This window comes from Arachis ipaensis, chromosome B04 (genome assembly GCF_000816755.2).
Source record: "Arachis ipaensis cultivar K30076 chromosome B04, Araip1.1, whole genome shotgun sequence".
Lineage (NCBI taxonomy): Eukaryota > Viridiplantae > Streptophyta > Magnoliopsida > Fabales > Fabaceae > Arachis > Arachis ipaensis.
In genome coordinates this window covers 5,435,979-5,451,273 of record NC_029788.2, presented here as the reverse complement: position 1 = coordinate 5,451,273, position 15,295 = coordinate 5,435,979, and the positions used below count along the sequence as shown (strand labels likewise).

Below are 15,295 nucleotides of genomic sequence, written 5' to 3'. Positions count from 1 at the left end.
ACAAGCATATAAATTTTTTGATTTATCAAACGAAAAATAAAATACTTGTACTTTTTAAAAATAGAAATATCTCTTTAAAAAGGTTTACTAAACCAATCCGAAATCACCAACTTTATTCTTCACGAAAAGAAAGATTTTCATGTTTGTCTTTTTTTTTTTTATCTTGTCATGTTTGGTTTTTGGCATACACTGGCTACGATTGGGCCTTAGGCATCCAAATAGGGCTAGATATCATTAGTTCGGCTTTAAGCAAAAGTCCATGTATCCAAACCCAAATAATGAAAGAAAAAAACAAACCACTCCGCCCAAAACGAAGACCTATGAACAATATAATATTTGTTTTAATTGGTGTCATATCCATTCCCGTTAGTTGAATAATCCGTTTAAACAAACTCAAATTTGAGGGAATAACTTACTTCACATAACCTTTTTGAGGGTGAAGATAATTTTGAACGTCACTAGACTTTTACCTACAGGTTTTTGGCTAACTAGAAAAAATTATCCAGATTTGTGGGTTGATCTTAAATATGAAAGGATTCAGGATAACTACTGCCTAAACTGTGGAATTTTTGGTCATAACAAGAAGGAATGCAAAAATCCAATGGCTATAGCATGTTGGGACGCCACAAAACCGCGGTATGCTTTGGAATTGGGAGTCAACAGAGCTAAGACCATTCTGGACAGGGGGCAAGGCAGCAAGACGAGGAGGGCAGCAGGGAGTGGGTGGATGATATACAAGCGTGTGAAGGAGAGTGTGCGAACATACAGACCTTGAAGGAGCAGAGGGCAGAGGAAAGTTGTACGGAAAACAGAGTAGGGAGAGGATTTCAGAGTTCTTTCGAGCCTAACCTGGAGCATCAGAGAGTCCATCGCAGTGAGAGCCAGGGATCTAGGGAGCAGATTGATGTTGAATCAAAAAGCTTATCATCCAAGCGTGTTAATCATGAGGAGCAGCATTTACGACTGAGTGAGGAGCCAAGAGTCTTTATTAATAGGATGAGTAAAGGGAAGGATACGCTTCGGGTGGCAGAAGAGGATCATTGGGATGCAGGGCAACCTTCTAAGGGGCTACAGGACCATGTACAAGTCAAGGAGAATAAGGAGGCCCAATCTTTTGTTCCGAAAATAACATTGGATGACTTCCAGCAGTCTGTGTTGATGGTAACTGAGCAAAAAATAGGAAACCTGCATGCAGAGGAAGGAGGAATGAACAATAGCGCCCGTCTAACAATAAAGGAAGAGCTGAATTTGCTTTTCGGTAAAAAGGAGCCTCAACTAAGCCAACAATTCACCGAAAAAATACAGGAACAAACAAACAAGAGGACAGATACTATATGTCAAAATGCAGATCAGTTGTGGAGTTACAGAGAAAAACCAAAAATGAAAAGAATTGTCAATGCAGGTTCCAAAACCATGATTCAGATGATGGAAAATGGTGAGGAGTATTTCGTTGAGCTAGCAGAGGATCAGCATGAAATGGAACATGATAGCGTTGCAATGCCTCAGCAGAGTACTGTTTACCAGTGGGCTTCTGAGCTGGCTTTCAACTTAGGGGTACACCTGAAACTCAAAAGAAAGAGAGATTTAATCATCAACTTAGACTATGGAGATGATATGAAGGAAGCTAAGGAAATTTGTGTGCAACAACCATGTAAGAAGTGTAAAAAAGATGCTGAAACAGACATGGCTGAGGAGGCGGGCCTTGACATGCCCCACCACCAGCCATGATTGTCGTCAGCTGGAACTGTCGAGGAATGGCGGCCCCTTCGACAGTGCATGAATTAAGGAATATTTGTAAATCTTTCAGGCCGTCCCTTTTGTTCCTTATGGAGACTAAAGCTAGTAAACTTAGTTGCGATAGGATCAGGAGAAAGTTATGTTTTGAAAACATGTTTTGTGTAGAATCCCGGGGGCTTTCCGGGGGACTTTGTATCTTTTGGAGAAGTAATATAAATGTTCATATTTATGCTTGGTGTGATAATTTTATTAAAACTAGAATTAGTAGTGGTAATGATAAAGTTTGGGAGGCTACTTTTGTGTATGGTCACCCGGATTACAAGAAAATGAGGGACTTGTGGAAGGAATTAACTTTTGTGAGTAGCAATTTGGTTCAGCCAAGAATGTTGATAGGTGATTTTAACGATGTTATCTCACAAGATGAGAAAGTGGGTTTGCATCCTAAACCAACTAGTCAGATAGAAGCCTTTAGGAATTTTGTACATGAGAATGCTCTTTTCGATTTGGAACTGCAAGGAATGAAATATACGTGGTTTAGTAATCCAAGGAATGGCTGTGTTACTAAGGAGAGACTTGATAGGGTTCTTGTCAATTGGGAATAGAGAAGAGTTTTTGAACATGCTACGCTCTCAGCCTTACCACCTATTAGCTCAGATCATTGCCCTCTAGTTCTCAATGTTAAACCTAGAGGTAGAAGGACCAAGAATTTTAAATTTGAGGCGTATTGGGTGGATCATGTTGATTGTGATACTGTTATAAGAAGAGGATGGAGTGCTGGTACTACAGGAGCTAATCACTGGAGAGATCTGAATTGGAAGATCTTAAATTGTAAGAAGGAACTGACCAAATGGAGTAGAGCTACCTTTAAAAGGGCAGATATTGAAATAGAAAATTTAAAGTTTCACCTCAAGCAGATGTAGGAAGCTGATTTTACAGAGTCTCGCCAAGACGAGATTAACAGGCTTAAACTGCAGATTACTAGATTATGGAGACAAGAGGAGAAATATTGGGGTCAAAGGTCCCGAGTGAAATGGTTGAAATTTGGGGACAAGAACACATCATTCTTTCATGCCTCTACTATCCAAAGAAGGGATAGGAATAGAATAGAGAGATTAAAGGATTCTGCAGGGGTTTGGGTGAGTGGGGAAAGGGATATTCTCAAGCTAGCAGGTGATCACTTTCAGAATCTTTTTAAGGCCTCAGAGAACTTAGATATGGCTGTGTGCATAAGCCATATTCCTGTTAGAGTGACTGATGATATGAATGAGCAGCTCATGGAGGAGGTTACTGATAAGAAAATTAAAGAGGATACTTTTAGTTTGGGAAGTCTCAAGGCACCGGGACTAGATGGTCTAAATGGTCTTTTCTTTCAGAAGTACTGGACAGTTGTTGGCACAGAGGTCTGTAACGTTGTTAAGAGTTCTTTTCAAGACGGGAGTTTTTCGAGTAGCATTGGGGAAACTATTATTGTACTTGTTCCTAAGGCTAATCATCCGGAAACCCTTAATCAGCTTAGGCCGATTAGTTGTTGCAACTTTATTTACAAAATTATCTCCAGAGTGTTGGTTAATAGGCTTAGGAAAATAATAGACAAGATTATATCCCCCATTCAGAGTGCTTTTGTGGGAGGACGCCTAATTCAGGACAATTTGGTCATAGTGCAGGAAATGTTCCATGCTTTGACAAAAAAAAGGGATGAATGCTTCTAGGAATTTAGCCATTAAGATTGATATGAATAAAGCTTATGATAGATTAGAGTGGTCGTTTCTAGAAGCAATTCTGAGGGCCTTTGGGTTTAATTTTCATTGGATAGAGCTGTTGATGAAGTGTGTGAGACAAGTAAGCTATAAGATTAAGATTAATGGTTTATTGTCGTCTACCATTGAGCCGCAGAGGGGACTTAGGCAGGGGGATCCCTTATCACCGTACCTTTTTATCATAGCAGCTGAGGTTTTTACAATTTTAATGGATAAGGCTAGAGAAGAGGGCATGATTTTGGGAGTTAAAATTGCGCCTACTGCTCCAGCTATTTCACACCTCCTTTTTGCAGATGATTGTATTATTTTCTCCAAAGATAGTGAAGAGGAAATTTTCCAGCTCATTAATATTTTGAACATGTACACCGCAGCCTCAGGACAGAGGATCAACTTGGATAAGTCCGGGATCACGTTTGGGAATCAGATATCTATTAGAAGTAGAGTAGATATTGAAGAGATTTTGTGTTTGTCAGCTTGGGATAGACCAGGTAAGTACCTTGGGCTTCCGGCTCACTGGGGGAGATCAAAGAATAGAGCTCTTAGTTGGATTGAGGACAGAGTGGTGGATAAGCTAGGTGGGTGGAAACAAAAACTCCTTAATCAATCTGGGAAGGAGGTCCTCATCAAATCGATTATCCAAGCAATACCTGCTTATGCTATGAATGTGGTTCTTTTTCCTAAAGGATTTTGTCAACGGCTCAGTAAAAGAATAGCCAAATTTTGGTGGGCGTCTTCAGATAAGGAAAGAGGTATCCACTGGAAGAGCTGGGATAAGATTTGTGCTAGTAAGAAGGATGGAGGGATTGGTTTTAAGGATTTATATAGTCAGAATATAGCGCATTTGGCAAAACAGGCGTGGAGAATATTAGAAAATCCTAATGCAATATGGGTTCAGGTACTGAAAGCTATTTACTATCCAAAGGAGGACTTTAAAGATGTTAAGGCTGGCAAGGCAGCTTCATGGATGTGGAAGAGTATTGTTCATGGTAAGGACTTTCTTTTGAGGAATGGAAGATGGTTGATAGGGAATGGAAAGAGAGTGAGAACCAAGGAAGACATGTGGATTATGAATATGGATAAGAATATTATCATTAGGAATAATGATATTAAGTTTGTCAAGGATCTGGTTGTTGAGGGTGAGGGGTGGAATATGAATAAGTTACGGATGTATTTTGATGGAGCTTCAGTCGATAAAATAACTAGAACACCAGTAAGTCTTTTTGGAAGGGAGGATAAGTTTAGCTGGCCTTTCAAGTCGGATGGCATGTATACTATTAAGTCGGGTTATCACGTTGCTAGGAGTGAAGCCAGCTTGGGTAGCAATAATAACCCATCTACCAGTGATGATTTTAAGTTTTTGTGGCAGGAGATTTGGAAATTAAGAGTTCCCCAAAAAATTAGAACGTTTTTGTGGCGAGCTTCGCATAACATATTACCTGTCTTTGGAAATCTGTTTAATAAACGAGTCACTAACACCCCTATGTGTCCTATTTGTCTGCAGGAACCAGAGACCACAGAGCATGCATTGCTACTCTGTCCCTGGACTAGAGCAGTATGGTTTGGAGCCCAAATCCAGTGTTGTTCTATGAGCCTATCAGTCTCTTCTTTTGGGAAGTGGATGATGGATATTTTATGAAAAATGAAGTTGAATATAGGGGCTAATTATGATCTTTGGAGCAGTAAGGTTGGTTTTCTAGTTTGGGAAGTGTGGAAAGCAAGAAATCAAGCAGTGCATCAGAGGACTAGTCCTAATCCAACAGCAGTGATTCACAAAGCTAAACTAATGGAACTAGAATTTGCAGAATTGGAAGAGGAACCAGCGAAGCATTCAACTAGTGTAAGAAGGTCAGGTAGCAGGGTTACCTGGAGACCGCCACCGGCAGGATGGATCAAATGCAATGTTGACGCAGCGGTCGTTGAGACACGCTCTGCAGGAGCCACAGCAGCGGTATTCAAAGACTCTAACGGATCCCTTCTCACAGGAATCAACTCCACAATAGTCGCCACTTCGCCATTAGCTGCGGAAGCATTAGCGGTTAGGGAAGCTCTAATTATGTCAAAAAAATTTCAGATGGAGAAGGTTATCATAGAATCAGATAATCAGATACTGGTTCAAGCCTTAAAGTCACATGCATCAATTGCAGATATTCAGGTTATACTAGATGACATATTGTATTTAGTAAAAGGCATGCCTAATTGTGGCTTTACCTGGGCACCCAGAGAAGCAAACTTATTAGCGCATGAAGTCGCCAAGCTCACAGGTCAGGGGTTTCTTCACCAAAATTGGATCACGTTTATGCAGCCCTCCATCAGGAATATTCTTCGTAAGGACATCTTGGGCGTTTCAATAAGTGCTAATACATAATAAGTGTTGACAGGGAGCTTTTTGGGAGCTGTGGCGAATTGTATAGGTGCTGTGGATAATAACTTGGCGCTCCAGGTTACACTTCGGATTTGAGAGGCAGACGTAGCAGATGAGACATGCGGAGCTCGGAGGGTGCTACTTTGATGGAGGTGTTTACAGATGTGGGCTCTTTGACATTGATCTTGGATGTTAGATTAGGTTACTGGTAGAATGGTGAAGTTGTGTCTGTTACATGTGCGAATAACTAGCTTGAGCATAATCTATGGAATTGACGAGTTGTACACAAGGTGATGTGGTGTTCTGCGATACTGGATTGCTGTTGCCGGAGGGTGGAGGGGGTTGATAGCGGACGGGGTTGACAACGGCCTTGAAGTTGGAACACTTGCAAAGGAAATGAGAGATTCGGAAGAAGTCACAAACGGGAAAGAAGATTGAATCTGCAGCGAAAAATGAGATTGGATTATAGATGATGCATCAAACAGAAGCTGTGTTTTGATCGATTTCAGAAGCAACACAAATGTCAAACCTATTGAAAAATGTGTTTGCAATCAGATGGGAAAAGGGAATTGCTGCAAGGGAAGAAAAGTGCAGCGCCTCTCTTGCACAATGAGAATTGTTGTGGCAGCTTAGGAGTTCTTTGGGGCCTGGGTTGTGTTGGCCCAGGCCTTAGTCCAAAAAAAAAAAACTCAAATTTGTTGCAGATTAGTCTTGAGTCTAGAAAAATATCATAGGAATTAAAAAAACATTTGTTTCTTAGTATTGTTGTGAGATATTTATTTATTATTTCATTAAAAAAATAATTTTTTACTAATTTAAAAAAATATCAACTAATTATTATAAAAAAGGTAGATAAACAGTTTTTTCATTTACTTCGTCCAAGTAATTTTTGCTGGTGAATGATTAGTAAAACATGTTTCCTTTCTTTTTTTTTTTTAAAAAAGGACAAATAGACCCTGATTTTTTGCTCTGCGGATATTTTTGTCTCTGATCATTGAAAAATACTTTTAAATTTCTGATCTTCACAAAACTTGGACGGATCAGTCCTTGACGGAGGCATTTGGACGGATCAGTCCCTGACGGAGGCATTTAAGCGGAAGGACTGATCCGTCCAAATTTTGTGAAGGTCAGGAACTTAAAAGTATTTTTTAATGGTTAGAGACAAAAATGCTCGTAGAACAAAAGGTTAAGTAGCTATTTTTCTTTTTTTTTTTTTTTCTTTCCCAACACATGACAGCACATATAAAATGTTTTTCAATGAGATTTCTTGGCAGAGTGGACTGCGTCGTTTGTGGGAGTGTTGAGGCCGCACCGCTACCAGTCTGAAACCGTAACGTCTCTTTCTCTGCTGTTTATTTGTTAGTACTTAAGAAAGAATTAAAAGGTAATTAGTAGTTTAATTGAGTATTTACCTTGTTGCTGTCGACAGAACTTGTTTAACAAAAGGTGTATAAAGAAAAAGAAAAGAAGCAATCATTTAATTTGACCATTGCAACGGATCAAGCAAGCAAGGAGGAAGAGTAGAGAGAGCTAGTTTCCTTTCCTTTCCTTTCATTTCATTTCATTCCTTTCAAAATGAGCAACGAATAGTGAGTTTCCTTTCCTCTCTTTCTCTCTCTCTTTCCCCTTTTTAAGTTTAATTATTAATATTAATTAATTGTTGTAATTTGAATGGATTTGACAGCGATTACCTCTTCAAGCTTCTACTAATCGGTGACTCGTCCGTCGGAAAATCTTGCCTCCTCCTCAGATTCGCTGTAAAACCCTCCTTTTCACTCTCTTTTTTCCTCTTCTTCTAATTGTTCACCCGCTCTCTGTCTTTGATTAATTTCTTCAGGATGATTCTTATATCGACAGCTACATCAGCACCATTGGAGTTGATTTCGTATGTAACCTAATATTTTCCATTTGTTACTTTGCTTCACTGTTTACGCCTTTCTCAATACTCATTATAATTTCACTCTATTATTTATTTATTTATTTTCAGAAAATCAGAACTGTGGAGCTGGAAGGGAAGACCATCAAGCTGCAGATTGTGAGTTTTTTTCTTTTTTTTTTTAAATATTATGTCAATTTCTATGGCCCTTTTTTTTCTGTTTGTAACCCTTGTTTCCGTCGGTGATCTAACTATACATGTCCAATCTTGCAAAAGCCTCAAAACTATATACTAAAAATGAAGAAGCTTCGTTATGTTTTAAACAAAACAATTAACGCACATGCCATGGCTTCTTTTAGTTCCATTATTATTATTATTATATATCTGGCTTGGTTTCAACTACATTTAGGTTTGTACTTTCTTCTCATTAAAACCAATCCTATTATGAGTATAATGCCCCACATCCCTCAGATTACAAATTTACTCACCTTTGGCGTAGTAATCTGTGGACTGTGGTCCATGGAATGTGTACAGCATAAACAACGATAGTGAATTCTTGATTTCTCTCATGTGTCCTCTCTGTCTGTGTGATTTTGACATAACCAATTTCGGCAAAGTTCAGCATGGTCATAACCATTTTGTTATAACGGTGTGCTCCAGTCTCTGATTATGGTGGCCACATGGTAACATTGCATTTCTTTCTTATAGTTGCACTCTTGAGGCTGAATGTGTCTGTTTTGATGTATTTTCTAGATGTCTTTGTAATTAGAACTCAATTGCATGATTCATTTTGTCTCACTGCAAATCTTTGAAAGAAGGATCAATGATGGTGCCCAGTGTTCAAGAGTCAAGACACCATCTTTCTTCCTAAGAATTGATGTCTGATACTTTCTCTATTTAATTTGTTTAGTGGGATACGGCTGGTCAGGAGCGCTTTAGGACCATAACAAGCAGTTATTACAGGGGAGCACATGGAATTATTGTAAGTAACTTTCTTGTCATATGAATCCTCTAAAGCTAGAAATGCATGCTTGCCTTAGCACCAATAAACTTGTTTTTAAAGCAAACATCTAAAATTATGGAGTTCGGGATTGTGACAGATTGTCTATGATGTTACCGAGATGGAAAGCTTCAACAATGTGAAGCAGTGGTTGCATGAGATAGATAGATATGCTAGTGACAGTGTCTGCAAGCTTCTTGTGGGCAATAAATGTGATTTAGTTGAGAATAAGGTTGTTGATACTCAAACTGCTAAGGTAAATGTCTAAGTATCTTTTTGTTTTCCTGTGCACATTCATTGAGCAATTTTCTTGTTTCTTGGAAGTTTTTCCTTTTTTTTTCCAATTAATTTTTATACCTTTTCATACATGTTTTCTTTCATCATATTTATTGTTCAACAGAAGTTTTTACTCTAAGGTCTAGATCATGTTTAGGTAACCTTCCATGTGTTAGCATGTAATGTTTCCTATTTCCTTTAGGAGCACATGTTCGTCTTGTGATATGTTTCAGTAGTTATTACTGATTAATGAATATAGAATTGTTTACTCAAAGAAGTAAACGAGTGACTCCACAGTAATTAAATATTTACTCTCCATGTAAAATAAGAGAAGAGTAAGAAAACCATAGTTTGTCTAACATTATTGTGTTATAATCATATATGACAGGCATTTGCAGATGAGCTTGGCATCCCTTTCCTCGAGACAAGTGCTAAAGATTCAATCAATGTGGAGCAGGCTTTCTTAACTATGGCAGCAGAGATTAAGAAGAAGTATCTAATATTTCTTGCTTCCCCTCTTTTTCATTTGAGACCGTTACCAGATTACATAGGCCAATAAAAACTGTGATTTTTTGTTCTTTGATTACTTTTGTGGAGATTTCAACACTAAAAAATATTGAAAGGCCATGATAAGTTTATGCCCCTTTTCTTCTTAAACTTGTGCTAGATTTTTATGCAGTGTTAATGTTCTATTACACGAATCATCTTACATTTAGTAGCATGTAATCTATTATGGAAAAGTATTGATTGTGTGATGTTTTGGAACCTACCTGTAGGATGGGAAGCCAACCAACTGCTAGTAATTCGTCAGAAACTGTTCAAATGAAGGGACAACCAATTTCTCAGAAAAACAACTGCTGTGGTTAGGTAGAAGTCTTAGATTTTCTACTCAAATGTTAACTGTTATATGAAAATACAGACACTGTTCTCGACTTTGTTATGTTATGTTACAATAACTGTTGCAATGTCTATATTTAAATCCTTGGATAATGAAGGAATCCAACTTAAAATTTCTTAAATCTGTGTGACATAGATGATAGTAGTTGTAAATTCTTGGATGATGGAGAAAAATGTCAGATTAATGTTATTTTTATATTTAGTTTTTTTTATAAATATATCATTCTTATATTTTGTGAGTGTTTGTGTTTAAATGAAGTTGAAGTATTTTTTTAAATCAAAATTAGTAGTAATGTTTTTTGGATATAACAAATATATATTTGTTTTAAAACGATAAAATTACAATTAAAGTCATATCATGTTTGGATAAAATATTTTTTTAAAAAAAATTCAAACATTATATTTTTAATATAAAATAATTTAATCACCTACATAATTATTAATTAATGATGACAAGGAAGTGAAGCAACCCAACGTACACGCAAATTGAAAAGGAAGAAAACTAGTGGCAGAAAAAAAAAAGGGGTCTAAGAAAATAGAACATGACTTGGGCATACTAATGTTGGAACGTTTCATTGCTCAAGGTATGAACAAAGGTACATTCGATTTGCTTGCTGGAGTACACTATATCCAGCAAGGGATAATAGAAATTGTTGTTTTTGTTAGCCTCTTCAACAAATAGACTTTAGGAACTGCTTTAATGGTTTGGTTTTTCCATTCTTATACTACTTGAAATGAGCTTCTCAATTTGAGTCAATCATAGTCTAATATTTATAGGCTCAATTTGTGATATGTGCTGCATTTGAAACAAATTTCAAAGTATCACAACAAAGTATAAGACAGAAAAAAAAGACAAACAATGAGCAATATGTTATTTAAATAGCAGAGATTCCTTGATTGAATTACTACCCAGATAAAGATCCAACACCTTGTGATTTTTTGTTTATTTATTTATGTATACTTTTTGGTGTGCCTAATTACATGTGCATGCAGATCCCACGGGTTAATTGATAATAATAATTTGTTGCTCAAATTTTACATATAGATGAATACAAACATAAGTTTGGTACCCTTTGTTTGAAAGTTTGATACAAAATCATTGTTTCACATCCTTAAAATATCACTGTATAGACAGAATAGTGGGAGAAAAAGTTTGAATTTAAGATTTCATATATAATACTTAAACTCATTAAACCCACTCGTAATGGTCTCTGAGTGAAAAAAAATCTGATAACATAAGGAGAAAATCAGAAGAAGTCGCCCAAAATGTCGTAAGCAGGTGTGTAATAAAATTTATAAATGATTTTAAGCTCTTGGAATATTAAGGGGTTGAGAGGTGTTGCAAAATTGAACATGATTAGAAACTTCAAAAATAAGTTTATATTAGGGTGAATTATATGATAAAATGTAAGTTTACAGATCTTTCTTTTTATGGGATGAAAGAGAAATTGAAAAAACTAGAACCCACATTTTGAACAATAAAATAATAAAAAATAATTATAAAAAGAATTTATATTCTCTCTATACAACTTTAATCTGTACAGTAGAGTGTCCCTTAGATTAGATATTTTGGGTTGATAGAAACAAAAAAAAGAAGAGGTGAATAAATATGATGTAGCTAGAATTTGAGGTAATGATAGAGCTAGTTGGGAGTGTGTTAATTCTGTTGGAGTGTCCGGAGGTTTACTATTAATTTGGGATGAATTAGTATTTAAATTGATGAATTGCTATAAAGGAGATAGGTGGTTATATGTAAAAGGAGTGATGACCAAAGATAATTTTCACTGTGCATTTGTCTGGTGTATGGCCCGCATGTGAGAGACGAAAAACTCTTAATGTGGGAGGAATTAAGTTATATTACAGGATTGTGTCAAACTCCATTTTGCTACATGGGAGATTTCAATGAGATTGTGCGTATAGAGAAAAGAAAAGGGGCGACCAACTTGTCAGCTTCTGCTGAAGACTTCAAAGCATGGCTCAATGATATGGAGTTGGTGGATTTGGCAATCAATGATCGCAAGTATACATGGTTTAGAGGCCAGTGCTGCAGCCGTATTGATAGAAGCCTGGTTAGCTTGGAATGGCTAGATGCATACCCAGATACTCGCCTAAGAGGAGGCCTGAGGGGCCTTTCAGATCATTGTCCTCTAATAGTGAAAGATAGAAGAATAGCTCAGGGACCAAGACCGTTCCGCAGTTTAGACACATGGTTCACGCATGAAGGCTTTCTAAAGATGATAAAGGAAGAATGGAGGGGATTGGGCGATGTGCAGTTCCTGGACAAACTGAAGGCGCTGGCAAAACCACTAGGTAGATGGCACAAGCAGCACTTTGGGAATATACGTGAGAAGATCCAAAGGTTTGAGGACGAGATCAAGAAAGTGGATGACATGGTTAGCAACGGTGTATACAATGGTACAGTAGAAGCAAGAAGAAAGGCACTGGTAAGATGTTGTGAGGTATGGTATGAGAGACAAGATATACACTGGAAGCAAATGTCTAGGTCTCATCATGCCAAGGAGATGGATAGGAATACCAGGTACTTTCACAATATTGCATCAGCAAGGAGAAGGAATAATCGGATTGAGTCTCTAGTGATTAATGGAAGGTTGGTAAGGAATCATGCACGAATTAACGTTGCAATTAGAGATTTCTACAGGAACCTATACCACCAGGACGAGCCGCCAAATATCAGTTTTCGAGATGGGTTAGTCAATCGGTTGGAGATGGAGGAAGTCCAAGCACTAGAGGTGTTACCGACGGTGGAGGAAGTAAAGGAGGTAGTATGGGACTGTGAATCATCTAAGGCTTCGGGTAGCGATGGATATAACATGAATTTTATAAAAAGATGTTGGGAGGAGATTGGGGTGGAATTCACTAAAGCTGTGATGAGCTTCTTTGAGACAGAGAGACTACCAGCAGACTCCAATATTACTTGGGTAGCGTTGGTTCCGAAGTTTGTGGGCGCGAAGGAGATAAAGGACCATAGACCGATCAGTATGGTTGGTTGCATCTACAAGGTCATATTAAAAGTGTTGACAAGAAGAATGAGGAGCGTAATGCCAGGATTGGTTGGAGAATCACAGAGTGCATTTATCAAGGGCAGGCGAATACATGATGGAGCGTTAATTGCCTGTGAAATTGTACAGTGGCTAAAAATGAAGAAGAAGGCATCAGCTATCATCAAATTGGACTTCCAGAAAGCCTATGATAGAGTCAAATGGAATTTTATTGATATTGTGCTGGAAAAGATGGGGTTTGGTAGAAGATGGAGGGCATGGATTGTAGAGTGCATTAGATCAGTTTCTATATCTATAATGGTTAATGGGGCTCCATCCAAACCATTCAAGATGGAAAGTGGACTTCGACAAGGCGACCCGTTATTACCTTTTCTATTTGTCCTCGTTGTAGATGTGCTGAACAGGATGATCGGGGAGGCGGTAAGAAATAGGAGAATATCCCCTCTATTAGTTGACAGGGACAATATAGAGCTATCTCACCTTCAGTTTGCTGATGACACTATATTGTTCTGTCCACTAGAGGAGGAGACAGTGAGAAACTACAAGAGGCTCCTGAGGTGTTTTGAGGTTATGTCGGGATTGAGCATTAACTTTGACAAGTCTAGTTTGATACCAGTAAATTGCAGTGAGGCTTGGGTGAGTCAAATGTGCATATTATTAGGATGTCAGGCGGCGAATCTACCAGTGAAGTATTTGGGAATTAATCTAGGTGCAAACCCGAGGCTGGTAAAAATATGGAAGCCAGTAATAGATAAGGTGGAGAAGAAATTGAGTTTGTGGAAAGCAAAGGTGCTCAGTAAAGCGGGGAAGTTGGTTCTCATCAAATCTGTGATTAATAGTCTACCTACGTACTATTTGAGCTTGTATAAAATGCCAGTTACGGTGGCAAAAGAATAATCTCATTGCAACGAAGATTCTTTTGGGGGAAGGACGACGGACGACCTGGACTGGCTCTTGTAAAATGGGAGATGATACAGGCACCGAAAAAACTAGGGGGACTAAGTGTGGGAGATGCGATGATTCGTAATACCGCATTGTTGTTTAAATGGTGGTGGAGATTCTCTAAGGAAGAATGCTCTCTATGGAAGAAGATAGTGTGCTCATGCAATAATCTAAACCCTGGGCAGTTATTGTCTACTCAAGCTATACCAGCAAAAGGGGGTCCGTGGAGAGATATTTGTTACTTGCAAATCAAGGAGCAGCATGTCAGACAGAAGATGATTGACGGGTTGGCTATGGAAGTAGGCGATGATAGACTAACCATATTTTGGGAAGATACATGGCTACAGTCAGGGAATCTAAAAGACTCATTTCCAAGACTCTACTTAATTTCAGATAATAAGGGATCCGTGATTGGGGAGTGTTAATTTTGGGATGGGATAGAGTGGGTTTGGAACTTCCATTGGAGGAGGAAACTCCGACAATGGGAGACTGACAGTTTGAACCAAATGCTTGAGATCTTGCAAGCTATGAGACTGATAGCAGACACACAAGATAGAGTGGTGTGAAAACTTGATAAAGAAGACATTTATACAACTAACTCATTTGTGCAGGTTTTGCAGGTACAGACATTGACGGATGATATCCTCAGCTATAAGTTCACAAATAAAATATGGAAAGGAATTGTTCCACCGCGGGTAGAGTTGTTTACTTGGTTCGTGCGAAAAACATGGTTAGTGGGATTCTTCTCAATTATATGGAATATCTGATTATGTAGAAATGAGGTCATTTTTCATAACAAGACAGCGGAAGTGGTAGATTGCGTTGCTAAGATGTTTGGTTGCTTTAGAGAGTGGTGCAAAAGGTAACTCATGTTGTTGATGGCTATGCCGAAGATAACATAGGAGTTGCAAAACTGTTTATTATGTTTTCTTGTATGCTCCACTGAATGTGTTGAGCTCATTTTTCTTTGATCACATAATTTTTTTTTGTACTCAGTATATTCATTCATTTAAGGGTCTGCTGTTGGTTGGGTTGTTGCATGCACAATGTGGGATTTGAATCTTTAACATTTGTTTAAGCAGACGAGCGAGCTATCGACTAACCTAAGTTGGTTTGATCACACATTATTGATTGTATATTTTCCCTATCAAATAAGATATTTCCATGTTGGACAACAAAAATTGGGCCCAAAACTTGTCTATTAGTGACACCATTGAATGATTAGTTTTTAGAAGAATATTATATGCAGTAGAGGCCCAGCAAAGATGACATTTCTATCTGCCTCATACAGCGCTGCATCTGGGTTCTAATCCCAGCTGAGGCTGGTTGTTGGTTTAAGAATCCATGATACCCATGGTAGTGTATGTGAGTGTGTTGTGTGTGTGTGAAATATGGGTGTAATTTCTAGGATCGGGGGCTATCCAATCC

General features: G+C 38.1%; 2 protein-coding genes across 2 annotated transcripts; both read left to right on the top strand.

Moving 5' to 3' along the window:
- Positions 5,134 to 6,469, top strand: LOC107635893. The gene is made up of 4 exons (XM_016339442.1): positions 5,134 to 5,755; positions 5,873 to 5,934; positions 6,058 to 6,146; positions 6,412 to 6,469. The coding sequence occupies exons 1-4, from the start codon at positions 5,134 to 5,136 to the stop codon at positions 6,467 to 6,469; spliced, it is 831 nt and encodes a 276-aa protein (XP_016194928.1).
- LOC107638595 (ras-related protein RABD1) lies at positions 7,039 to 10,103 on the top strand. Its single transcript, XM_016341932.2, has 9 exons — positions 7,039 to 7,186; positions 7,286 to 7,445; positions 7,541 to 7,613; positions 7,694 to 7,741; positions 7,844 to 7,891; positions 8,643 to 8,714; positions 8,833 to 8,988; positions 9,397 to 9,500; positions 9,785 to 10,103. Exons 2-9 carry the CDS (start codon positions 7,432 to 7,434, stop codon positions 9,873 to 9,875), a joined length of 606 nt encoding a protein of 201 aa, XP_016197418.1. The 5' UTR covers positions 7,039 to 7,186; positions 7,286 to 7,431; the 3' UTR covers positions 9,876 to 10,103.